The sequence below is a fragment of the Lagopus leucura genome, unplaced genomic scaffold (genome assembly GCF_019238085.1).
Source record: "Lagopus leucura isolate 7727_CA_CO unplaced genomic scaffold, USGS_WTPT01 Super-Scaffold_100008, whole genome shotgun sequence".
Taxonomy (NCBI): domain Eukaryota; kingdom Metazoa; phylum Chordata; class Aves; order Galliformes; family Phasianidae; genus Lagopus; species Lagopus leucura.
The window spans coordinates 21,318,219-21,345,436 of NW_024962265.1; the positions used below are offsets into that span (position 1 = coordinate 21,318,219).

A 27,218-nucleotide genomic window follows, 5' to 3' on the forward strand; every position below is an offset into this window, starting at 1 on the left:
CTGGCAGATGCATTTATTTCTTCTGTGGAGAGTGTATGTCAGTAGGGGTAGGGAGGAAGTAAAAGTTGTTTTCAAAGGTTGTATTCTGTGTAATCCTTCCATTCCTTCATCAGCAAGGCCAGGGGTGAAAGAAAGGGTATATTATCTGCACTTTTGGGAGTATGTATTTTGTAACTGAACTAGATTATATTTTATATACAAAATGCATTGTGCAACCCTGAGGGTATAAACATGTTTATGTCTTACTACATGCTGTATGTAATATAATTTTAAGCATATAAATTATAGTTTACATTTCCAGTGGAAGTCAAAGTTTGGAATGCACTGGAAGTAGCAAAACTATGAGTGAAGCTTGTAGGTCAAATTAGTGATAATAGGGTAATTTATAAATTACTGTAAGTTTTAGAAAGCCAAAATTGTTTTTTTCTGTCATATAGCTTGTATTTTGTTTCAATGAGCAAGATTATGCCCTTCTATCTTAAATACCACAGGTAGGATTGTTACTGTCCCTGGCCATATCCTATTAGAGGCTTTTTCAAAGAAAGACTACCAATTTCAGTTCTCTTCAGTCTTCTGTGAAGCCTTGGATTATAATCAAAGATGTCTGCTAATGCTGTGTTTGTTCTGTGTCCTTTTTGCCTGTAGCTCCAACAGTAAAAAAATATTGTGTGTTATCGCATGTATGTGCAGAAAACAGTATATCGTATTTACACAGTACAATTTTAAAGCCTTCACAGAATCACAGAATTAAAGAATGGCCCAAGCTGGAAGGGATATCAAGGATCTCCAACCCCCCTGCCACAGGCAGGGCCACCAACCTCCCCATTTAATACCAGACCAGGCTGCCCAGGACCCCATCCAACCTGGCCTTGAACACCTCCAGGGACGGGGCATCCACAACCTCTCTGGGCAGCCTGTTCCAGCACCTCACCACTCTCTCTGTAAAGAACTTCCCCAACATCCAACCTAAATCTTTCCTCCCTCAACTTCAAACCATTTCCCCTTGTCCTGCTGTTATCCACTCTTGATTCCCCTCCTGTTTGTAGGCTCCCTTTAGGTACTAAAATGCTGCAATGAGGTCACCCCACAGCCTGCTTTTCTCCAGGCTGAACAAGCCCAGCTCCCTCAGCCTGTCTTCATAAGGGGAAGGTGCTCTAGTCTCCTGATCATCTTTGTGGCCCTCCTCTGGACCCTCTCCAACATCTTCCTGTCTTTCTTGTACTGGGGGCTCCAGACCTGGATGCAGTGCTCCAGATGGGGCCTCACAAGAGCAGAGTAGGGGGACAATCACCTCCCTGTCCCTGCTGGCTACCCCTCTTCTGATGGAGCCCAGGATACCATTTGCTTTCCAAGCTAAGGTTTGCTTGTTTATTTGAAATGAAAAATAAATGGTTATTTAGATCGATAAATTTCACAAATAAGAATCTGGAGACATAAACTTCCTTTGAAATTAAAAAGCATAAAAGAATTGAAATAATTTTAATACAGATGAAAATTATGAGCATGATTTAAGCCATATACATTTTCATATCCTAGCTAATGTACGTACACAGACTGCATACCAGTGGCTTTCAATCAGTAGTTTTCTTTATGGAAAGATTTTGTTTTGAAAATTCTCATGGTTTCTACAATGCCAATTGCACAATTTTGCACAGAATAAGGAACTCCATTCTTACATGGTATATCCAAGTCAGAATTATCACATATCTTTTTAAAAATTACTTAAACTGTATGTATGTGTATATATATATGTTAAAATTATTTTTTGCAGGAGATTCAGAGTTGGTTGTAGCTGCTTGATCCTAATTCTAGCAGCTGTAAGAATTAATAAGATCACCTAAACCTAAGCAGTCAAATGCTGCAAAACAGCTATGACCTTTCTCAAAAATGAGGAAAAAAAAAAAAAAAAAAAAATTGATACTTGATTATGTATTCAAGTGTTTCTGTTGGTGAAAAAAATGGTTTTCAGTGATTACCTGCTTGGAAGAGAATTATTATACTGCAGTTTCAGAAGAGCAGCACAGCTAAAGGAAAATTTCTGCATGCAGTTTTCTCTTTTATTAAGGTCTTGTTCATGGTTCCTGTACAAGATTACTTACTGATTTTAAGATATAAGTTGTTAATTATATGCCATAAGTTTATTTTAGCAGAAAAGATCATTCAACCTACCTAAAAGATGTGAAAACCTCAGAAACAGCATTGATCCTCAGTAGCATAAAATCGACAGGAAATCTATGCATCAATTTGTCTGGCTGTTTCTTCACATGATTAAATTTAATTTACTTGAAATCAAAGTATGTACGATGCAATGGGATTTTCTACCTTTTGTAACTAGTGGAATTCTTCTCTAAGACAAACTTTTACGTGATTCTATGCAGAGGTTATCCAGTGTCTTTTCTGCCTGAGAACTGCATGCTGAAAATCCATGTTAGCGCTCTGTCCAAATACAGACAGACCAATAAGGTTTTTGTGTCCATTGCCTCCCCAAGGTCTTTATTTCAGGATATATTTCTCATACATTCCAACAAAGGACCAGAGAGAGAGACAGATAACAACCAAAAATCACATGCTATTCTTCTTTGGTCTCTAAATTAGTATAAATATTATGTGCTACAGCCATTTGTTACAATTTCACTCTCTTCCAAAAGAAAATTAAAGGTGTGGGGTGATTCATAGCTATCAGTGTCTTTATGGAGGATTCTCACCTGTGTTTTGTCAGAGACAGAAGTAGCTACAAGCATTCAAGTTCTACAGAAATAAAGACATCGGTGTATATTCTGGTGGTGCTGCCTGTCTTCAGTTATTGCAGCTTTAAATTACAAAAGATCATAGTCGTAAAAAAATCTGCAGGAAGATGTGCTGTAAGAAGCTTCCTGAACTTTTACACTGGAGTGGAGAAATAATCTTAAAAAGAGAAAAGATCTTTTAACAAGTTAAGTCTTGTCCTTCTTCTCTGTTGGCATTGTGTTATTTGAATGATCCTCACAGGATAAGGTACAGTTTGATTTTGGTTTTGGGTGGGTTTTTTTTTGTTTGTTTGTTTGTTTTTTGAGAGGGCCACATATAAACAGGAGAGGGTATGTCTGTTTACAAGGGTGGATAGTGATAAGACAAGGGGAAATGGTCTTAAACTGAGACAGAGGAGGTTTAGGTTAGATATTAAGAGGAAGTTTTTCACACAGAGGGTGGTGACACACTGGAACAGATTGCCCAAGGAGGCTGTGGATGCCCCATCCCTGGAGGCATTCAAGGCCAGGCTGGATGTGGCTCTGGGCAGCCTGGTCTGCTGGTTGGTGACCCTGCACAGAGCAGGGGGTTGAAACTAAATAATCATTGTGGTCCTTTTCAACCCAGGCCATTCTGTGATTCCGTGATTCTGTGACTAGAATATGCTGAACCTTACCTTAATTTGTTATGCTCTAACTACCAACTACTCTTTTATCTTTCTTTTTTCCATTTCAATTTTTAAAATACTGACTCTGTAATGTGATAATGAACCAGACTGGGAGATTTGCTGCAGGAGCTTTGGGTCACAGTTTGCTTGCCTGATCTTTGTTATCGAAACAAAATCTACTGTAAAAGTTTTAACGTAAAACGCTTTAAGACATTTCTCCTAACAGCTAATGGTAAAAGTGGGTTTTAAGAGCAAGGTGCTTACCTTGACAGGCAACAACTGGGGAGTGATGTTTGTTTCTCATTTATGTATAAAGCTTATGTTTTAGAATAATACACATTCTTGGGCTCCCACATGCAACCTGGATTTAAGGCTAAAGGATTCTGGAGGGCAAGAGGTTTCTTTTTTACAAATGTCCCATTCTATTTTTGATGTGTTTTGTCTACTGTGTTTGAGGAATATGATGGAAATCTCAATTCAGGTTACATTTCTTCTTGTCAAATTTAATGTGTGTATTAGACATGACTCGCCTTCCCATTACTGTTTTAAAATGATAGAAGTAGTTAAGAATTCAGACTTTTATTTTTATTCAATATCTAAAAATGAGAACAAGTTAGTAAATGAGTATGATCTGGAGTGTGGCATGATTTTTTTCCTCTATAATGTTTAAAATATGTCTTCCAAGGAAAGAAAATTCCCCAAGTTCATAACAAGAGAAATGGAGAACATGTACATAGAAGAGTTACGGTCTTCAGTGAATTTGCTGATGGCAAATTTGGAAAGTCTTCCAGTGTCTAAAGGTGGGCCAGAATTTAAACTGCAGAAGTTAAAGCGATCACAAAATTCTGCATTCTTGGACATTGGAGATGAAAATGAAGTTCAGCTCTCAAAGTCTGATGTGGTCCTCTCCTTCACATTAGAGGTAATCACATATTTCACAGAACATGTGTTGGCAGTTTAAATTACTGGAATATCTAGAATGCCTGTTTTCTTGGTATTTTTTATTGCTGATTCTTGCTAAACATTTTACACTAAAGTGCTAGATTATGAATTGTCTCTGATAATAAGAGTTAGAGTGCAAATGCATGATGCACTTTCCTCTTGCAGCAGTAGCTGCATTTGGTTCCATGCAGCAATGTGGGAAGTTGAATCTCCCACATAACTGTATCTTTAGATGAATTCCACTACATTAGGTACCAAATAACAGAACACTTGTTATCACAACCTCATTCACAGAAGTTTACAAACAAGATGTTTTCTTACTGAAAGCATTTACAGAGAAAACCAAAAGCGTATTTTTGTGTGTGTGTGTGTTGGTCATAGCAGGCTGATGCTTATGAATTTCTTCATTTTCTTCAAGAAACTAGCTCATCTTTACTAAGGTTGTGCTGGAAGTGTGCTCTGCAGAAATGCAATCTCAATCCATATGGAGCTGAAGCCACAAATACAGACAGTTACTTAAATGTAATGATGAGAGCATCATTTATCAGGTCCCGTTCTGAACATGTGAACATCAGGAAATGCTGATCTCTGTTTCTTGATAACAATAGAATCAAAATGTTTTCCAGAGTGCATATTGCATATTTGTCTGACAGAAGATGCCACATTTAAGTGTTATGCATTTGAAATGACTTCAGTTTGTTGAAGACAATGGATAATATTAAGGAATAAGTATTTCAATTATTAAATCATTTAAAGCAAATAAAAAGTAGGTATGTTTCTTAAACATTGTATTTTTACAAACAAATACCTTTTTTTCATGTAAGGTTTAGAATTCAGATCTAATTTTCATTGCCATGTCCAAAAAGACTGAGGTCTTCATTTAAGTACAGAAGATAAATTACTTATCCTGTTGTTTGCCATTTTGATATTACTGACTAATAATGTAGAAGACAAAAGTAAGGTTTTGAAGAGTAGTAACATCTATTCATCGTTCCACACGCCATAAATTATTAGTCGGTCAGGCATGTAAAACAGTCTTAGGGCTGAATGCTGTGCAGCTCCATTGCATGATGTGCCTCTCCCAAGTGGAATGCAGAGCCTGGAGTGATGCCATCAACAGCAATAACATGGAAGCACCTAAAAAGTACCTGAAAAAGCTTTTCAATAATATATATGTATTTTAATCTTCAAGCAAGTTTACTTGGTAAGGGTTATAGAAAGAAGAAGAGCTTTCTGTGGACTTTTAGATAGAAGTATTAAGTAAAAGTGATGTGATATTTGTAAAGAAAACACCAAAGGATAGAAACAATCCTAAAATGAAAAACGACAGTATATGTAATTTCCAATGAACTCGTTACTTGTAGCAGCGTGGGTTTCTTCTGCACACCAGAAATGCAGACTGTTGGGTTTGCTGAACTCCAGGTTTTTTTGGCTGTTTCTTCAATACACCAAGGTTCTCAAGGGTTAGTGACCTCCAGTTCACTGTGGGCAAGGCAGCAAAGAATTAGTATCATTCCACAGATAGCAGTTTTCAATAGGGGAAATTTTTGTTTTAAGCATGTTGTTAACCACGTAAGTCAAGTTTCTTGCCTGCAAAGTATGTGCAAATGTCTTATTCTTGGGAAGACAAATCTAACAGGTAATAAGGGTGCAAAGAAAGAGCTGAGCTGATATCCATTTAGGCTGAAACATGGGAGATCTGCTCTCTTTTACGCAAATCAAAATGGGCAAACAACAAAACTTGACTGCATTTCCTTGGAGACAGAAGACATTATTTCTGGGGGAAAAAAAAAAAAAAAAAAAGGATACATGCATAATTTTGTACTTCAGTAAGTAAAGTAATCAGCCAAATCCCCACTGAAAGCTGCAGCACAGCTACATAAATGAAGAGGAAATAAATAATGTGAGAACATTAGTACAAAACCACACTTACATGTCAGTAGACAGCAGGACTGTGTGGAGTGTTCATCTGCCCCTGCATTGCACTGTTAAGACAGAGCAGCAGAACATTTAAGCAACATTTATATGTGCTTGTGGGGATGGAGCTTGTGCTCAAAGGTAAAAGACACTATTCCTGCCAGTTGGGTATTTCATCAAAGAGCTTATCTGCAGAAATTCGTATCATAAATAAAATATCAGAAGATTTAATTGCCTGTGTTCTTCAGCTGTTGGACAGTTTAAGGAATACATAAGCAAAATTTAGAAAGCTATTCATCAGCTAATGAGCTAGTTAATCAGCTAATGACAGGTCCCTTTCTAATGAAATGCAGGGTTCTCTTCCATTCCTAGAATCCAGAAGCGCTAGCAAAGACAAATGTGCTGTGCAATTAAACTTAAGGAAAATAAGGATCAACATAAAAAAATGAACAAATGTGAAGTCTGCATTCAACAAGGATAAATGTTTGACATGTGGAAGGACCGTAGAGGCAGCAGTAGCCAGAGGGATCTCTAGTGCAGTCTGGCAGTGATCATTGATCACTTGTGTAACTGTTTGAATTCCTGAACCACTAAAGATGGAGAAGAACAGAGATAATTACATCATTGTCCCCGAACTGCTGTTATTATTTATGAAGCATAATAGGCAGTGGTGATGATTTATGGGTAATGTAAGAATGTTCTAAATGATCGGTCTGTCACCTCACAGCAATTTTGCCAGGTATCTAACAATTACTAAGATTTGGGGACTTTTAAAGCACAAAGGATTCTACAGCAGAGAGTGAAATCTGCCTTGGCTCACCTTAATTGAGATGAAGTGAACTGACAAATTGCAAATGGTTTGATAGTCAGACATTTTAGTAGTTGCTTGCTGACCTAGGAAATCAATTGCTTCTACTGAGACCAAAAGTAGTCATCACTTTTGTCACCTTTAAGGTGTTTGTTTGTTTTGTTTTTGATTTTGTATATAGTTCAGCTGAGGACAGCTTCTCTGCTGATTAAATGGACAAAGTTTTTTGCAGTTCTGTTGGCTCAGATGGGCCTGAAAAGAAAAGCAGCTTTTCTAAAGCAAGCAGGGAAATGCAAGCATTTTCAGATTTTCTCTGAACTGGAAACATCTGAAGTGTAAGAATTTCAATAGCTTCACACTGTAACAGACTGTAAGGTTTTTAAAAGACACAGAGCAGTTGAAGTTAGACTGTATTTGGCTCTTCTGGGTAGTTCAGAGGAGCTGAAAAACTATGGGGTTTCCTATGCCAAGAATGTCCCTGGTGAGGAAATTTCTCATCTGGTATTGGTGGCTTTTCTCCCATCTCCTCCCCTTGCGTCCCCATATGCACACTGCACCTGAGTGCAGGTAGTGAGTTGGGAGGAAAAGGGGTAGTGGGAAAAAAATACAGCAGCTGAGAGTGATGCTCTCTGCCGTAACAGAGGTGAGATTCAAGGGAGCACAATTTCTCTCAAATTCAGTGCTAGCACTGAAGTTATAGTAGGGGTGAGTTTTTGCCCAAGTAAAAGTGGAACAAAAATCTCCCTTCATAGTGTATGTTGCTGAAAGTGGAAAAAGAAAGGCAACAGTAAAACTTTTCTCTGTCTCTGAAGAATTCAGACAGTGGGTTGTGGGTGGGGTTTTTTTGCTTTTGTTTTGTTTGGGTTTTTTTTCTGTGTGGAGCTTACTATCACTATAGCCATGTTGTGTAATGCTTTCTGAAGTGTGAAGCATGAACTATTTGCTTTCTTTTCTTCAGATTGTTATCATGGAAGTGCAAGGTTTGAAGTCAGTCGCCCCCAATCGGATTGTCTATTGCACCATGGAAGTGGAGGGGGGTGAAAAGCTTCAGACAGACCAAGCAGAAGCTTCCAGGCCACAGTAAGCTGCTCTGCTTCGCTGCATACAACATCTATTTCCTTCATATCATGGCAGAAACTATAGCTTGTATGGTTTTTACAATTTAAGTTAGCACTGGTTTATTCTAGTGCTGTGTTTATTTTGTGTTATTACCTTAAATTCTTTCTCAAAAATTCTAATATTCATATTATTTATTTATGGTGAGGTAAATACGAAGTCCAGAAAATGACATTGAATGTATGTGTGAGGGAGTTGGAGACTAAAGTCTGGAAATACAAACCTCTTGAAAGACGTTAGCCCAGGGTGATCTTATGTATTCTAGGTTAACGTGGCGGAGGCTCTGTGGAGTATAACTTGTGCCATTGGTGGAAAATCAATACTCAGTAATCAGTCTTGACAAAGCTTACTCACCTGCTGAGCCTATTTCATTTTAAATTATAGGATCCACTTCTTCCAATTAATTTTTGAGGGAGGCAGTCAGCAAACTGACTTGCAGGGGAAAGCATCATGCCATCTGTAGCTGAGTGGCGTAGAGGAAGAAAATTAGGTGTGTTTTTTTTGTTGATTTGTTTGACCTACACACTGACTTCAGACACTTTTCTCTCTGTTAAAATGTCATTTGGAATCTTTTGTAGATACCTTTCCAGACAGTGAGCTGGGGTTTTACTGGCACCATAGTGTGCCTTGCGAAAATCAATTTAAAAATTGCAGTTGTTACAGTATCTGAGTAAACATCATCAAGTGAGCTGGGATGGTAGCTTCTGTTCGATTCGCACCACAGATACAGACCTCTGACAGGCAAAATTATAAGCACAGAGTATATGCCTCTTCTGGGGTTTGGGGAGGAGGAGATCTTATTCGGTAGACCTTCTCCTAGCTGTACTGTCAGAGGAAATGTTCCTGACAAACAAGCCAGCAGCCTGCTATAGTAGCATATTCAGATGAGCTTTGCAGAACTCAAGGACATGAGGTAATATGTAAAATTCTGTTGACTCTTTCTCTGCCGTGTGCTCCTTCTCCAGGGTTTGGGCTTTGCATTTAGTGTGGTAAGTGAGGAACATCTAAAAACAGTGATTATATAAGATACATACAGGTATATGTCAGAAGCAAGGCCACGAGTAAGAATACAACATTCTCTGCTCATCTGATGACCTGTTGGAGTGTTTTCTGGTGGCTCTTGTTCCCATGTGAGTTGCAGGGCTTTGTCACGGAGGGCACACTTCCAAGCTATGCATGTCTTCTGTCACAGTGAAGGTTCTCTTTTCTTCTGAAAGTTTTCTTCTTTTTATTCTCATGAACTTGCCCATTTCTACTTTTAAAAGCTTTGTTAACCTCTGGTGTCATTGATATGGGTCTTCAGATTTCCCTAAATCAGCAAAAATACACTGATCCATGAATCTTAGGCAAGGCCATTCTCTTTTCAGAAAACGGTTCATAGGTGTTGTTTGTATTTGTTTCTGTGTACAGCAGACAAAACATGTTCAAGGATGGTTCATGATCAATTCCTTGTTGACTTACATACTAAAGGCTGCAGGTAAAGGTGAAGATTATAAAGCCAATCAGAAGGTATATTCTGCATATTGATACATTCCCTAAAAGTTAATAATAAATGAGTCAAAGTGGAAATTGTGAAAAGGATGTTCTGGAGTAGATGGAGTCAGTATGAAAACAGCTATAGCATTTATGTGAAAAGTGGTAGGGTTGGGACCTGATCTGAGCTTGTAAACTGATTTAGAGGATTTCAGGCTCAATACAGAATTGGGCAGAAAGACTGGCCATAGGCTATTCCATATAAGGGTTGCTGTGTGTATAAATTTCATATGGACTTGTATGGGAAAAAAAAAAAAAAAGCATTCTTAGGAAGTAGAGGACTGTGAGATGCCCTGAACTGTTCAGAACTGTAAGAATGTGGGTGAGATTTACTGATGCTGTTGTTCTGCTATCCTACAAAGCTGTGTCATTTAAAAGGGTGCAGCTGATAGAACTCCAACATGTATCTGGTTCTTGTGCTGAGTCATAGTGTTTTCCATTATGCTGATGAGACTGGCAAACAGTAGGCCTAAGAGTATAGAGGCAGATGTAGTTTTTGAGCTTATACAGAGATGTAGTTTGATGCAACAGAGGAGGATATTGAATTAGACAAGCATGAAATTAGCAAATTATGGGCAAACAGTAAAGAAGATGGAGGAAGCTGCCTATGGAATTGGAGGTCTTTTATTCCATGGTTTCATCTTTCTGTTACAGCCAAATCAGGCTACCTTGGCAGTAGCTGTATTGCTCTTTTGGTTGGTGGCAAAAGGGAACTAAAAGGCTTGGCAGAGATTTATCAGGAAATTTTACAGGTGAGAGAGAGCCTAGAAAGTGTTATTATAGGTAGGGAGGGGCCCTCAGTTTTTTGGAGGACTGTAAGGTGTCTTTTCTTTCTCTCTCCTATTGCAGCCTGTTTTCAGTTCTTCTAAGACCTTTCTTCCCACTGTGTCCAACACACCCTTCATCTCAAGCAGTTGTCTGACTACTTTTATCTCCCCACACTCAGGACGATTTCTTGATAGGGATCTGCTGAAGGAGGAAGGGATGGATGAAGGTTTGGATGTTCTGCAAAGTGAAGGTGCTGGAAGAGGTGGAAACAAAAGTGACATTCTGCTTCTATTGACATTAGTTTTGGCACTGCTGCTACTTGCTTTTCCCCTCAGCCCCTTGGCAGCAGGAGGGAAAGCTGCATGAGTAGCAGCCCATGAACAGACAGACCGTCCCGCTTCTCATACAGGAGAACCAAGCTATCTGTGCCCCAGGGCATGCCCACTTCACCTGCTGCTGGGGCTGATTGCTTACTGGGATAATTTCCAGTACCACCGTTCAGATATAAAGGAAAATAATCAGTGAGGCTGAAGGAGAAAACACAAAATTCATTGTGAGAAGAAGCTGAGAATCGAGAAGAGCTGAATTTCATCGTGGCTCTTCAAATCACTAACAGTAACACATTTACACTGACAAACCCCAGATAAATGAGAACATAACTTCATATTTTATATAGAATGTGCAGCTAGAAAAGGGTAGCAAAGCTCCTCTACTACGAGTAGATTAAGCAGTGATGGAAAATGAATTTTTCACTAGCCGAGGAGACTGCTGGCAAGAGCTCCAAATCATGCACTTGTCACAGGCATTTTCTGGAGTTGCATTAAAGCTGGTGGATACATTTGTGAAGAGAAGCAGTGAGAGCAGCCTTTATATCTCTTTTCTTTTTTTTTCGTCTGTGAAGCATCAGTGTACAAAGTGCAGTGCTAGTTCTCAGTGAAAAGCAGAAGACTGGGAATTCAAATGAGTGGTTCAAAATGGAGTGCAAACCAAGTGACCTTAGTGTGCAGATTAATAGAGGCATGATTCAATTGGAGCCTGATTTCAGGATTTATTTACTTCCAAAATGCTGAATATTTCACTTCATGGCTTTTTAGATATGTATTTAATTATCCTTCTGAATCCTTGAATGTTTCCATGAGAGTAAGAAGGAAATTAGAAAAAAAATATTTGTCATTGAAGTGAAAAGGTCCAAGAAGAGTCCTAGAGAATAAAAAATCAGTTTGTCAGTAAGAATTTTTTTTCTGGTTTCTTAGTGCTTTTAACCCCTGCCTGATTTTTTTCTCTGATATTTTCTCTTTTTTTTCTCTCTATTTTTCTCTTATTTATTTAAGTTTGTATTGAAGTGCTCCATCTTTATCAAGCTGAATGAAGCTGCTTCTGTGTGTGCTATGGAGCAGTTAATGATTGTTCTCATGCAAATGCTATAAAATAATATAATTTGACTGAGCTTAAGTCTTGGACAGTTACACAAACAGATCAGTTGCACAGCTTCCAATTCCTGTGAAATATTCTTCATTCCTTCCAACTGTTTCTAGCCTTTTAGCCCTGCTGAAAATCCCTCCAACAAAGTCTGTGACCTTTTCTGGCAGACATCAGTAACAGAGCCTTCAGAGGACCCCCTTCAGCTCCAGGACTCTCTGCCTCATTTTGTTGCAGTGACTCCACAGGGGGTGTCTTGTAAAATCCAGCACTAATTTCATTCTTCAAATGTTAGTGATGTGGCTGTTTTCAGTCGTGTGGAGTCTGGAGTCCTCATGTTTTCTTATCATTGATTTTACTCATTCTGAATATTAAATAGGGTCATTTCTTGGAAATGTTATCTCCTGGATATGGACAATCATGCCTAAAAATAAAAGTTGGGAATATGTTGTTTTTATTGCTAAAGTTGCTAATCTGTTGTCAGATGTTTATGAAGAAGGAAAAGATCCTGCTTGACATGATGAGAAAATTTTGATGCAGCAAGCATCGTGTAAATAGGACAAACAAGATGATAATTTCTGACTGTATAACCTTGTAAAAATGGCTGCTATATTAGAAATATGTGAAGAATGTGTGATTAAGTGTCTGACCAGTGGAGGCGGGGAACCTCAGTCAAGACTGCACGAGTAAAATAAATGCTGCTCACCTTCTTTTTATGCAGTATTGTACCAACATTAATTCCATAAAGTATTTGAAGTGTGACAATACTTGCAGACATATAATCAAAGATTATTTAGTATGATTTTATAGAACGGTGTTGTTTGTTGTTTTTTTTTTTTAAGAGGAAAAATAAAAGCTTAATTTCCAAGACTTGGAACTACCTGAAATGACATGATCACTCTTAAAAAAAACATGAATCTTTTTAATGTAATTTGTTGGTGATATTTTCATGAGTTGACCTAAGATGTCCCTATGGGGACAGGCTGAATTTTGGGTCTCTTCAGCCCGGAGAAGAGAAGGGTCTGGGAAAACCTTATAGTGGCCTTCCAATACCTTCAGGGGCCTACAGGAAAGCTGGGGAGGGGCTTCGTGTAAGGGGATGTAGCAGCAGGATGGGGGGAAATGGTTTTAAACTGGAAGAGAGTAGATTTAGCTTTGATATTAGGAAAAAATTGTTTAGTGTGAGAGTGATGAGACACTGGAACAGGTTGCCCAGAGAGGCTGTGGATGCCCCTTCCCTAGAAGCATTCAACCAGGCTGGATGGGGCTTTGAGCAACCTGGTCTAGAGGGAGGTGTCCCTGCCTACAGCAGGGGGTTGGAACTAGATGATCTTAAAAGGGCCCTTCCTACCCAAACCATTCTGTGATTTTGTGAAGTTACTGAAGGGGAAAAGGACAGACATTTATATGATGTAAAAGTCACCTTCCAAACATCGGATGGTTTTATTCCTTCCTCATAGTCACCGCTACTTTATAATTTTTATTTTTGGTTAAGGGAAACACAGAGGTGATCCTGTCTACGACCATCACCACATGGTAGCATGACACAGATAATGCACTGCCTAAGGAAAAAGGGGAGGCATGCATTTTTTCATCTACTATTCATCTGTGTCTAATTTATCTGCAAAAATAAGATTAATTTTGATCAGTAATACTTTAATTATACTGTTAAGCGTTCGGTAACCATTCTGTATATTGTTTGTATTTGTAGTAATTCATCTTTTTGCTTTTGCACTGGAGGAAAAGAAGGATGAAACAGTTGTCTCTGCCTTGTATTGCTTTGAGTCTTGAGTATAAAACTGGAGACTGAATATAAGAGGAAATGAGGGACAGAAACAACCACTTGCTCATCAGATAGTAATCATAATGTTCTCTTCCTGGCAAACCAACCTTTTCTTCTAAGGATGTGAATATTTTTTTCCAGTTTTTTTTCTGGGTGATTTTTTTGTTAAAATGAGTATCTTTGCACGTGGGATTTTTACAGAGGGATAGTGAGATTGTGGTTCCGTTGTGCCTCATTTAACCATGCTCAACTCAGCTCTCAGCTTGTTGCTCACATGCTTTCCATTACACCTCCTGAGGATAAATAATCTTTAGAATTTAGCTTCTTAAACAGTGTATTTTATTTGATGGATTCCACCTGTTTTTTTTGACTATTAGTGCTGTAAGTTTTTTATTTTAATTGCAGATAACAGCAGTGAAATCTCAAGCTGATTTTACAGAAGATTATAAAGTCGAATTATTCAGCATATTTGGCATCCAGACTTTTCTTCTTTAACACATAAATGCATTTTATGTGTCATTTACGAAAATGAGGCTGTCTATAAGAGAACCTCCGTGTATTCCTACTAAAATTATTTCAAAGACTAACACATAAGAGTCATGATTTCTAATCATGTTAACATGGATAATGTAGTATACACTTGGTTAAGTTGGGCATCACCTTTTACTAAGTATTTTGGAATCTTAGGGAAGCGAAAGGGGTAAAGATCTTGCAGGAAACAAGGTTCATCTGCTTTCATAAGCCAGATACGAGTAAATTACATACTGATTCTCCTTATCTTTGAAGGATAAATTCCCTCTTTCATCTTGGCATATGTCAGGAAGTCTTTCTTCTTTCATTGTCGTGATTGGAGCAATTCTCAAAATAAGATGGAAGAAATTACCTTGTAAAAAATTGGGTGCCGCAAGCAAGTATTGTATATGCCTGTCCAGAGCCTAGCTGCAAGGAGGAGAAACAAAATTGCCAGTAGAAAATTAGCTGATGCTTTCTTGGTTCTGCAAAGGAAAAAATGGGAGAGGAAAATAGACGTTTATCCCAGCCTGTGTTCTGGATTAATGATGGAAGTGTTTCACAGAAGGGATACTGATTCAGCTGAAAATGTACATGACAGTTTTATTCAGCTCTTCTTGTTGCCTGATCAATTTCTTGCTCCTTTAAAATAAAGGAAATACCTCATCAGCTCACATATAAAGATCAGTATGATATTCACAAGAAAAAAAAAAGGTGGGATTTCTAAAGTAAGTCATTGTGTATGCTGCATTCTAGTATCGATTACTATTTTATACAGTCTAGCAGGTGTTCACCTCTCTTGTTACAGAGAAATATGAATTTTCTATAGGCTTCTAGCCTTAAAAGATATACGAAACTCAACTGGATAGTAATTTGAGCTACCTGATCTGACTGGCTTTATCTTGAACTAGGTGACCTCCAGAGGTTCCTTCCAGCCTAAATGTTGCTGTGATTCTGTGATTAACCCCCAAAATATTATCATGTAATCTTGTGGGACATGAGAAGGGCACTGTTGTTAGAAGGGAATATTCACAAATCTGGTACAAGTGTGGTATGGAATAAACTGGGACAAGGGGGGGGGTAATTAAAATTGGCTTTAATTTGTAGTCTATTTGAACAGTTATCAATAAACACAATCCTTCTGCCTCTAGGGCATATATATTTTATCTTCTTTTCAGTCTTTTGATTGTTCTGGCTAAATCCTGGTTGCTCTTCTGCTTCTGTGTGCTGAGCATGTTAATAACTAACTGAAAGCGATCAGGATTTCTCCTCTTGTATGATGTTTGAACTCTTGAAAACTGTGGTTTGGTGCACTGCATCCTGCTGCAGCCAAGCAGAAGTCAATGGAAAAAGGGGCTTCCCAGCAGTTCTTCCCAGTGGGTTCTCTGTACGTAGTGACATTAACTTCCTTCACCTAGTGGCACTGCTGAGCTGTTCTGTGAAATAGCTCTTTCTTGATACCATAAGTGGTTTGTCTTTTCCTTTTTTTTTAAATAATTGGCAAATTACTTCATCTCCCAAATTCTTCATCCCAAACCCTTTCTCATATTCCCTAAATCTAAGGGTTTAAGAGCTTTTTTCTTTTTCTTTTTTTCTTTTTTTCTTTTTTTTTTTTTGAGAAAAATTGTGAAAACCCAGGGTTTTGGCAGACTGTCAACCTCCACTCAAGCATAACATCACTACTATAATACAGTGGCTGTTTGGGGATGACTCTATCCTTTTACAACGTAATAAATGCCTTGCAAGGCTGAGATCGGTTTTATGTTCTATTTTTTCAGTGCATTTTGGAAACCTTGGGGCTTGAAGCTGCATGTCCTGCTGTTATCACCTTCACTTGAACAATTAAGGCTTGGAGAAAGGCAGTATTGTCACTGCTTAATGAACGTAATATGTTTGTTTCTAGTCTCACTCCCACCTGATCCACAGCAAATGTGATTAATATTTTGCAGGCAGGCATAAGCTTTTCTCTAACGTTGCATCTATGACAGAGCATCTATGTTTCTGTAACAAAGCATGTATGGATGTGTGATCCGGCTTCAAACTGGAAGGTTTTTAGCCGTGAATAGTTGGTGTTGAGCCAAAGGCAATTAAGTGCTGCTCGGAAGAAAAATGCATTGCATCAGTCCAAGCATCAAACTAACATATCTGATGGTCTCTGGCTGGGTCAGAGTGAGGTCAAAGACAGTTTATGTCTGTTTGCAACACATCACAAGGCAGGATGGATGCCTGTCAAAAAAGGCAGGGGAAGGACACATCACCTTCCATTTTACCTCAAATTCTGTTAATCTCCGGAAAACTGAATTACTGAAAATTGTTCTGGGTCATTGTGTGGAAGAAAAGTTCCTTAGGATATCTGTAAGCTTTGATATTATTAAAATGTCCCTTTTTACATTTGCAGAATATGCCATTCTTCTGTCTTTGTCTGAAGTGACTTTTCAAAAATTTGCTTATATTGATGGAAATAATTTCTAAGTATTTGACCAGATGCAGTGTTCAAACTGGAACAGATTTCATATTTTTTATTAGGTTTCGATTTGTTGTTTTGGGTGAAGAGAAAGGTTAAGGAAGAGGATATTGAAAAAAGAAGCCTTGAAGATTTTGCTTTCAATCCCTATTCAGTTTAAGAATACTCTGTATATCTCAAATTTTTGTAACTGTTTTTCACCCCAGTGAAAGCAGGCTCTTCTTTCCTGTCACTGTGTTAGTATGTGCATGGATTCTCGAGCATAAGGATGTCAAGCACCCCAATACTTTAAGAATACAGAAAAGTCTGCTGAGCAGATGTTGTCACAGATGAATGATGCACTTCATTCACAAGAGAGAAGCAGCAACATCTTTTATTGGTATAAGACTGATTAGCTGATTAGCAAGGCTCAGTGGTTAGTAAGTCAGTAGTTTAACAAGATTCAGCGGCCAGGTATACTCAGTTACTTACTGTGTAGAGGGTGGGGTCACACAACATTGTCAAGAAGACTCTCCTCTTGAATCCTGAGGCTCAGAGCAGATTCCCTTGCTTTTTAAACTCCTCAGAACAGTGTGGGTGCAGCTGGATTTGGTCTTAGTTTCAGACTTGGTCAACGGTTTATGTCTAAAGCATTATGTGCACAGTCAGTCTAAGATGCAACTTACCAAAGTTTCAGCTTGGTGTTAGTTTCTTACCAAGGGTTTGTCATGGGTAAGGATTTCTCAGCCTCAAGGAGCGACCTTGAGAGGTGTTCCTATTCCTGGCATGTAGCCCACTGCAGGACAGGACAGTCAGTGGGCTCAGGGCTGACCCCTATTTGTGGATTAATATGATTGACTCGAAGTTCTACCTGCTCATCAGCTGTATTTTGTTTGGAGCATTCTCAATTAAGCCCTTGTTTTTGTGCTGTTGTCTTCCCAGAGTCCAGCCTGAGCAGGGTGCAGCCATTGCTAGCACCATTGGTGTCTATTGCTTGAGCAGGGTTAACGGTGAGCTGTTAGGTTGCTGAGTGGGGAGTAAACTGTTACAGATGAAGAAAGAAAATTTATAGATCTTGAAATTTCTGAATAACTACTTAGCATATAAAGTGTGATTCTCCAGGTTAATGTGCCTGCTTGAAAGCATTGCCAGCAGATTGAGAGTAGGAGTAGCTCAGAAACAGAGGCAGAATAATGTGGACAGCTGATGAGAACAGTAGGTGTCAGAAAGGGAAAAAGGAGCTTCAGAATAAAAGAGAAGTGGTACAATGCCAGATGGAATACTGAAATTTTCTGATTTGATTTCTGGGTGTTTCCTGATAGACTGTGCAGGCTCAGATAAGTCAGTCTATTTTGTGATTTGCTTTCCCACATCCTTAGACTGAGATGACAATATCTATCTGCTTCATCAAATTGCTGACAGTGCATTGACATTTATACAACGTTTGGAAGCTTTAAAGTGTCACACAAGTACTGAAGAACATTAAAAAATAGGCCTTGCAACTTCTAACAGTGTTGTGATGGATCCATTTCATTCTGTTTCAAGACTTAACTAAATATACATATAGAAACTTTGAGATCATAAATGGCATGTTTTGCTTTTATATCTGTCACCAGTCCTTAGCTGGATTTGAAACTCAGTGGGAGACAGGAGTTAGTGCCTCTCATTAATTCTTCACACAAATATACACCAGTGGTTCCCAGCACCCAGAAATGTGCCAGTCTTGTTGCACACCCTTAAAAATCTCCGTCCTGACTTGTCTTGGTTGCCTGCAGTGAAAGTAAGATGGAAAAGCAATACTGTGTAATAATTTACTCATAGTTTTATCCTTGTTTGAAAATACTTGCCATAATAGCATTGTGTAAATAGTGTTAGAGTGTACTGTTTCCATTTTTTCAGTGTAGAAAATGTTTTCAATGTCGCTTTTGTGAGGGCTGCTCTGAAAGTAGTGCCTCCTAATTTATGATGTTGGCCTATGATGTCAAAGGCAGATGTTTGTTGTATGGCAGTAAAGATGGAACCTTCCCATCAGTATTCCATTACATGTTGTTGCTGGGTGACAGATGGCAGCAGAGGGGCAGTCTGACAAAATGGTGCCTGATATGGAAGTGCCCAAAAAGCAAAGGTGTGTCATTGAATTCCTCCATGTGGCAAAAATGGCACCCATTGTCATTCATCAATGCTTGTTGAGTGTTGCTGGAGACCAAGCAGCAGATATAGCACAGTGAAGTGGTAGGTGGTGTGTTGCAGCAGTTGTGACAGCAGCGTGAAAGATGAGCCGTGTTCTGGGTGGCCATGTACAGCTGTCATAGCATGACATGAAGATGATCTTGATCAGTTCATCCGCACAAATTGACAGATTATAACCAGGGAACTGTGAGTGGAGTGGAATATCAGCTTCAATGCATTGGAAACAATGGTGGCAGAGTTGGAATATTGCAAAGTATATGCAAGGTGGATCCCACAAATACTCACAGAGGAGAAAAAATATCGTATGCAAGTTTGTCTGAACCCGTTGAACCAATATGAGGCTGAAGGTGACAGTTTCCTGGATTGCACTATTACCAGTGAGACGTGATGTCACCACTATGAGCGGGAGTTAAAATGGCAGTCCATGGAGTGGCAATGTGTGACAACATGTGGCAAGCTGTGAAACTGTGGGCCACATTTATTGATGAGATTTTTAACTAGCACAGCACACAGGGTCCTTTTCGTTGGTGGTGAAAATAGCTACCAGTGGTTGACTACGTTGAAAAACAATGTTTTGTAATGGAGAATTTGCTCCATCAAATGGTGTTGTTGCACTCTTTGTTTCTGTTCTAGTTTCTATGGAAATAAATAGGAGGCATTACTTTCAGAGTAACCTATGTACCTTGTTGCTTGTCATTTATAGAGGTCCTCTCTGTTTTTCTTTTCCGTTATCTATTGGAAACTTTCCTACATCAAATGAAAATTATGCCAGTGTTGTCATTTTACCTTTTGCAAATTAATTTTTTTCAGATATTATTAATATTCTCTGTTTAAAAAGAAATATGGGATTGTGTCTAACTTGTTATTAGGTCTCTGATAAATTGTTAGTAATTTTGAGCCCTGTTAATTCCCTTATTTCAAACAGTTATTATTTTTACCAAAAGCAAGCATCCCAGATGATAAGATTATTGTCTTCCTTATTCACATTGCTCTGATTATCTAGAAGAGCTTTGCAGTACCACAAAAACAAGGTATCCTTCCTTTTGCCTAGATGAGGACCAGATTTTGTGCTTTCAGTTCTTCAAAGCCGAGCTCTGGGAAGGATTGTCAGTTTTTTCTAACAGCATCAGCTTAAAAGTCTTTAATTTTGCTGCTGAATTCTCAGATAAAAACCATTCAGACTGTCAGTGGCTGCACAAGATGGTGCCTAGACAATGCATTCAGGAATTGAATTACAGACTTCTTAGAGCATTGTGTGCAGGTACAGGATTTTATATACTCAACTTTTCTCTATGGAAAGTGGTGAATAGATGTCTTGGTCTGGGTTTCTGAAAGCCTGTGCGCTCACTTAATAGTTCCCGGGATGGAGAGATAAAAGGTTGAAAAGCAGAGAAATACAACTGAAGTACTGCAGATTACAACTGCACATCTCTGGGAAAAGGTTGTCAAAGCTTTTCATGAATCTCTGTCACAGCAGAGGAAGGGGATTTTAGCTGCTCCTTGGGAGGCAATGGTCTCACAGCTATGATTGTTCTCTCCTGCTACACATACATGGTCTAAATGTTGATAGCAACATCACCCACCTTATGTGACCACATGGATACCAGAAGGTGAATTTTGGACATGGTGGCTGCTGCTGGGGGGATGATGATGAAGGAGAAAACATGTTATTTCTGGTTTTAGAAAGACTAGCAGTTGCTACTACAGGGAACAGGAAAGGTCCGTCTACTGTGGGGTTAGGATGGTAAAGGTTGGACTTGCATACTAGACATGTTAAAGTTGGACTATTTTTCTGGCGGAGGCACATGCATAGAAATACCTCAAACGTGGAGTTTTTGTTTTCTTTTGTTTTTTAAAGAAAAACAAATAAAAACAAAGGAACTTAAGTGTAAGTCTTGTTTAGGTGAAACCAAAGATGATACTTAGGCAATCATATGACTTTCCATCCTTGGAACTAAGTGTCTCATTGTTCTGAGTTTCTTCTTCTTTCTGCCATGCATCTCTCTAGAACAATTAATGTTTCTTATATCAATATTTTGTAGTTTTAGGAAGGTTTTGATGTGAACCTCAGAGTTCAAGCCATTGCAGCACTGCAGTATTAATACCCCTTTACTAACTGACAGGAGTATTTAAGGAATGTGTCACTGTTTCTGTAGTGGGGAGTGTAAAACAATGAATCTGTAGTTCTCAATCAGATTTCTCCATAAAATTGTGTCATCACAACAATACAGGGAAGAGCACACAAGGCATGTAAAAGATTAGAGGAGATTAGTTATGAATATCTGAGATACTTGACAAAGCCTGTGGTTTAATTTCCTAAGCACAAGTTTCGTTTGTGCCTGTACTTTCAAAGGACATTATGATTTGTTTAGAACCTGCTTAATTTATTGCCTTTTGGCTGCAATTTAACAGCTCTGGTGCTGGACATTATTCTCTTTGCACTTTCATCAAAATAAATGAGTGGTTTTCAAGTAGAGAAATAATAAAAAGTAGATTGTTTTTTTTCCAAGAAGAATATTTACAGTCTGAACAGTGTCATAAGCTTATAGAGTGGTAAAAATAGACAAACTCTTCTCCTTGTGATTTCCAATATGAACTCCAAATCCCACTGATGTAAGGGAGAATATATGCAGAAATAAACAATAAAATAATTATGTTGCATATAAGAAAAATTCATTACTGCATTAAATCGTTGGTGCTTTATAGTAAGATTCTGTCATTTGTGCCATATTTCAAAGTTCTTTTCAATATATTCCATGAAAGGGAGAAAGTGGAATGTTCGTATTATATTCTAAGATGTGCAAAAGAGAAAGAAACATGCCAGTGAGTTACATGAGACAGCTGTTAAAGCTGTGATTTCTATTGTAGCATCCTGGCATCAGTCACTGCCAAGCAGGTAGGTGTATCTGTGCTAAGAGAAAAAGAAGTGTGTACAATATTTGGGGTATCTTGTACTGCTGGCACAGCTGCTGGCTTACTCTCGCGTTTACTCTCTCTCTCTGCAGTTGTATGTGCAGTTAAAGATGCAGTTGTGTATGTAGTGGTAGCTGATAATGTACAGCACTTCATGAACTCTGTGTTCACCTGAATAGCAGAATATCACTCATTTTTTAAAATATTATTTTTAATACTTTCTAACAGCACAAAGTTTGTCCGGCCTGGATATATGATGTGTAGATGTAAAGATCAGTGCTGCCAGACGTGGCAGAGAGGTGCTGGAGTCTCTGTCCCACTGTTCTCTTTCCAGATCTTTCAGCCCACCTCTTGTACTCTGAAGTACATTTTCTAACCTAAAGATTGTGGTTACCTATTTCTCTAGCCTTTCCCACCAATACAGAAGCAACCAAGTCAGTACAGATCGTGAAAAAAAGTGAGACATGGGCATGTTAGGAAGACCCGGACATGGTATTTCCAGACTAGCTTCGAGATGAGCCCAGATAAGTAGTGCCAAGTATTCCTTGCCCTGAGGAGCACTGTGCTGCTCACAGACTGGCTCTGGTGGGCTGTCTTGTGTCTTGTGCATTCCAACTTAGTAGCACGTCCCCACTGCAGACAGGGAATGAGAAAACTCTTCAAGGAAACCTCACAAAGTGATATAATGAAGGATGATCAAATCTTTCAAGGTAGATTTATGCAGTATATTTAAACAGTGAATCAAAGCTGAGAAGGAGTCACGAGGGAGAGACCAATATTCTCCTTTTAGTTTCATTAATGCTGAGGAATTTCTCAGCAGTTGTTGAGGAAAGTCAGATCCTGATAGTGCAAAATTCTTTAGACTTGATATTTTGCTGGAGAGAAAATGCTCCACGTTTGCAAAAACAAAGTTTCTGGATGTTTGCTTAGAATAATACATTTTATAATATTCATTCCAATGTAAGACTGGAGATTTAAAGTCTCATAAAGAAAAGTTTTGACTAACAGATTAGAATTGAAAAACTTAGAGAGAAAATTGTTGCTGTTTCCAGGGTACAGAATGTGCTCTGAAATGAAGTAGAAAGATAAATTTCCTTAGACTGGGTTCTGTGACACGATGATGTATCTTCACCTGATATAAACATCAGCTCCTTGCTGGCAGTGGGTTTATCCAGGGTACTTTTGCAGTGAAGGGAAATGAACTTTGGCTCTGTCACCAATTATGTTATCTGTGCCCTGCACCTCTGACACCAGTGATGAAAAAAATGTGACATGCTTAAAGATGATGAAACATCAAATAATTCCATTCTCTGCAGTAAAGAGAATAAGAAAGTGAAACCAGACAAGTGATGAATACAAAGGAAAATAATGTAGCCAAACCTGAGCCTGGAGACTTTTTTTAGCCCTTCAGTTGGTTGGTGTTTTACGTGTGACACAGCTGGCAATGCAGTGGGAGACATTGCAGCACTTAGTGTGAAACTTACTGCATCTTCTGGATACGTCTCTAGCAAGATTTTAAAAAAAAAAAAAAAAAGACAATAATGGGAATGGTTTCAAATGAATATGAATAGTGAATGAGATTCATGCTTTTGCAGTTTTGAGAAGAGTTTTGAGCTTCCTGTGTAGTCACACTGAGCCCACAAGTAGTTCATGTCTGCAAAAATCATTGGACAAACATTCATAACTTGTCAGTTTCTCTGAATCTGTAAAACACATCTGGCTGATGTGCTGCTATCAGTATTTATTGACATTTGGTAGTAAAATCCTGTTCTTGTTTTTTGCTCTTTCTCTCACAGTTCAGTGTCTGCCTAATAGAGCAAACCTGAAATAAATATTCTGCAAGAGAATTTGTCTCAAGTGAGATCAGAATGGCGCATTTGATTTCCATGTTTTGTTTTTGCAGAAAGCCAAGTTGGAACCTTCAGGCTCACCTTCTTCTTTGTATGAAAAGTATAGGTCAGTTGTAGAATTTGCTTCCTTACAGCAAATGTTTTACAGCTGTTGCAATGAAAATTAAAACACATTAAAAATAGTTCTTCTTCTTCATCCTGTGCTCAAATTCCACAGGGCACCTTTCTGGCTCTTATTTATAAAAAAAAAAAGTTATTCAGTTAAACAGCTGAAATTATTCAGTCTTACAAATATCACGATGTCTTTCTTAAGGAAAATATCAGGGTGTTACCCCTACATTAAAAGAAAAATTATATATTTGCCTGCTTATACTGAGCAGCTGAGCTTTTAAAGGAAATGCTCCATGACAGCAACTCCAATGAAATGAAGCAGAAGTGAGAGCAGGAAATGTTAGCATTTCAGTCATTGTTAATAAATGCATTTAACAGAAGACAAATGTGTTTTGGAAGAAAAAATGTTAATTTTTTGAGAAACCCAGTGGGTATAATGATATTAGCACATAGAATCTATAAATTGAAATAAGAACCTTAGTAATGGTGATCAGGATTTGCATCTACTAATTACTGTTTGGAGTTTGATTCCCTGAACAATTAGGTATCCTCCTAGCCTATTTTTCACAATTAAATTTAACAGCTCCTTTACAAGTACGAAGCTGTGGAATAAATAGCCAAAAGTATGGAAAAACTGACAGAATTCTACAGTACCAGAGTAAATCAATTATCAATTTTATTGACGAGCTCTGTTTGTTTGGACTATTGAATCTCTTATACCCTTGCATCAGAGTAAAATGAATATGTTTTCGCTTCTAGTTGGGGTTCTTTCTTTCAACATCTGATTTCTAACGGTATGAAGGAAGATACCTATGCAAAGCTCCAAGGAAACAAGGGTTGGGTAGTAGTTATCCACAGGCAATCATAAGGGAGATGATCTGTGAGCTTTGTATATGTTTGCTTTGATATTGGCAGTTGAAAACTAAAGTAGAAAGGAAAGTACTTTAGCCATAAGGCTAAAGAATACAATCTTGGGTTTGCCCTTTCCAACAGAGCATTATTGCTTAAATGCTGTTTCTTGAGGCAAGCTGCTGAAGTCTAAGAGGTAGAAAACTGTGACCATCTGTTTTACTGGGCAATTCACTTCAAAGGCATGGACATAAGAGGCTGTGAGACTTAGCTGAAGTCCTGAGCAGCAAGGAGCATAGGATTAGTGCATGGAATATTTTCACCATGAACACTAAGCTTTATGAATTGATCCAAACCACTGATTTTCAGCCAAGGATTTTCATTCCCTGCTGTAGATGGAAAAAGGTGTGGAGAAAGATGTCAGTCAGGGTCAGTGATTGTATCTGACATTAAAGGTGAGATTCTTCTGATTTGTGTACTTCCATCTGTTATTTAATACTAGCACTAGATCTTTGTAGAGAAGTTCTTGTGTGGCGTTTCTTTTCTTTTTTGTAGGGTTTTTAGTTGTTTTCTTGTTTGTTTGTTTGTTTTTTTAATGTTTATTTGTTGAGTTCTAATAGGAAAAGTAGGAAAAGATTTGTCTTTAATCATTTGGGTGGTCCTGTCCATGTGTGGGCAGTCCAGGGAGTTCAGGGGCAAATATACCCTGGTCCCCGTACAGCAACAACATGCTTAGATGGTGTCTGAGATTGCAAGGGAGTATTGCTTCTGGATGCTGGTATCGTGGGGGAGACACGTCTTCTGGGGAGACACATCTTCTGTGAGGGTGCTTTCTCCTTGGAAATCTCATTTCTGTATTGTGATAAAACCTAACCCTGGGACTGCCTCGGGGACGAGCAGCAGTGCTAGGCATTACCTGACCTGCCAGTACATCTATCGTCAGATCACAAAACGAGTTTTCTTTCTCTGAGGAAGGTAATTTCTTTTCAGAATCCCTGTTTCAATTTTTCAATTAGCATGTTGGCTGAGAGTAAGGCTCTGTCCACCATGAACACAAAGAGCAAATATCTATCTAGTCCAGGCAAAGCAAGGAAGACAGAACAGAGTGAGATACTCAGTTAATTTTCAGTGGACCTCACCTTTGTTGTTCAACCACCTGTTGGACTTGATTTGACTTGACACTTTCAATAAGAATTTTTTGTTTCTGTTACACATTACTTTCTAGACTTTTTCTTGGGATTTGTAACTTATGTTAGTTGAAAGTTTCTTTTATCTTTTAGATCTCTTCCATGGAGGTTTATTAGTGTACGTTCATTTTTCAGGAGTGGAGAGTCCATGAGTCTGTGTAAATCATCCTTGAAAATAAAATATTTTTTTTTTGTAAATGGTGTCCTGTAAGATTTTAGTTTGTGTGATCTATGTACTTTTATAGAGTATACTTGTGCACTCACCTGTTTTCTTTATTTCTTCAGTTTCTGATGATCTCAGTAAGTTAAGTACTAGGAGACAAAAGGAGAGTGACTGGAGCTGAACTTTTTGCATTTTGTTTGCACCTACTAACAGTCAGAATTACAGTATTCAGTGATTACCTTGCAACTCTGTAGGAAAACTAATTATTTTGTTAGAGGAAGTTGCAATCTAATTCATACACCTTTCTGGTTTTTGTACCACTTGCACGGAGCAGAGTAAAACCAGCTGATAAGATTCCCAACTATAAGTTTGTCTGCCTAATTAAGCTTCTCCAAAGCTATGAAGCCTTGTGGCAGCAATTATCTTGCAGTTATAGTTGCTCTGATAAATAACAATTTATCCAACAGTTTTCCAAGGATTGCTTTTGTGTTTACATTTTTTTTCCTGCAGTCCTGTACTAAACTGCAACATCACATGAACTGTCAGGTTTTCCTATATTCAAATCTCTTATTTTCTGCATAGTCCGTTTACCTAAAATCAAACATGTTTGTGAGTGGGTTTCTGTTTTGAAAATGAAAACCTGATACTTTTCTGAATAAGTTTTTCTTATGCAGGGTACTGAACATAATATAGTTAACAGAAAAACTTTCGTTGCTCACTTACTTGGTTGGTTTCCCTTGTGAACATACAGTTTCTGTTCTTTGGGTGAGTTTTGGATTAAAAGATTTATAGCTGATTTTTTATGACAAATGCCATACACAAAAACTGTGATTTATCATATTACAAAGAAGAGCCAATTCCATGTAAATATTTAATGCTGGATGCTTAAGAAACTAGTCTAGTAGTGCACTAATGTGTGTTCTATTAGAAAGATGACAGTCCTATCACTAAAACATTTCCTCTGCCCTGTTTAAATTCTGTCCTTTTATTTATTGTAGATGGGGAACTCAAGGAGATTTCACCACAACTCATCCTCGGCCTGTTGTCAAAGTAAAACTCTTTACAGAAAGCACTGGGGTTCTGGCACTTGAAGATAAAGAACTTGGAAGAGTGAGTATTATTGTAGAAATGTGAAATTTGTGAGAAATTTTGTGTAGAAATGTGAATATTGGTAAAACGTACAATAAAATGGTAGAAGTTATTCAGTATAGCATTTGTTCTGCTTTTCCAGTTATTGGTGATCGTTCTCAATCTTCAAAACTTGGTATATTGACCTGTATTACTCTTCAGAAATTTGCATTGTGGATTCATTGTGCTTTTCT

At 38.2% G+C, this 27,218-nt stretch overlaps 1 protein-coding gene across 5 annotated transcripts in view; it reads left to right on the plus strand.

Annotated features, from left to right (window-relative positions):
- CADPS2 (calcium dependent secretion activator 2) overlaps window positions 1-27,218 on the plus strand; it is a 299,293-nt gene that overhangs the window by 118,483 nt on the left and 153,592 nt on the right. For all 5 annotated transcript variants that reach the window (XM_042872622.1, XM_042872623.1, XM_042872625.1 and 2 more), the window contains exons 5-7: window positions 4,080-4,316; window positions 8,020-8,141; window positions 26,895-27,006. In XM_042872622.1, coding sequence (XP_042728556.1) covers window positions 4,080-4,316; window positions 8,020-8,141; window positions 26,895-27,006 — 471 coding nt within the window. The remainder of the gene's footprint in view (window positions 1-4,079; window positions 4,317-8,019; window positions 8,142-26,894; window positions 27,007-27,218) is intronic.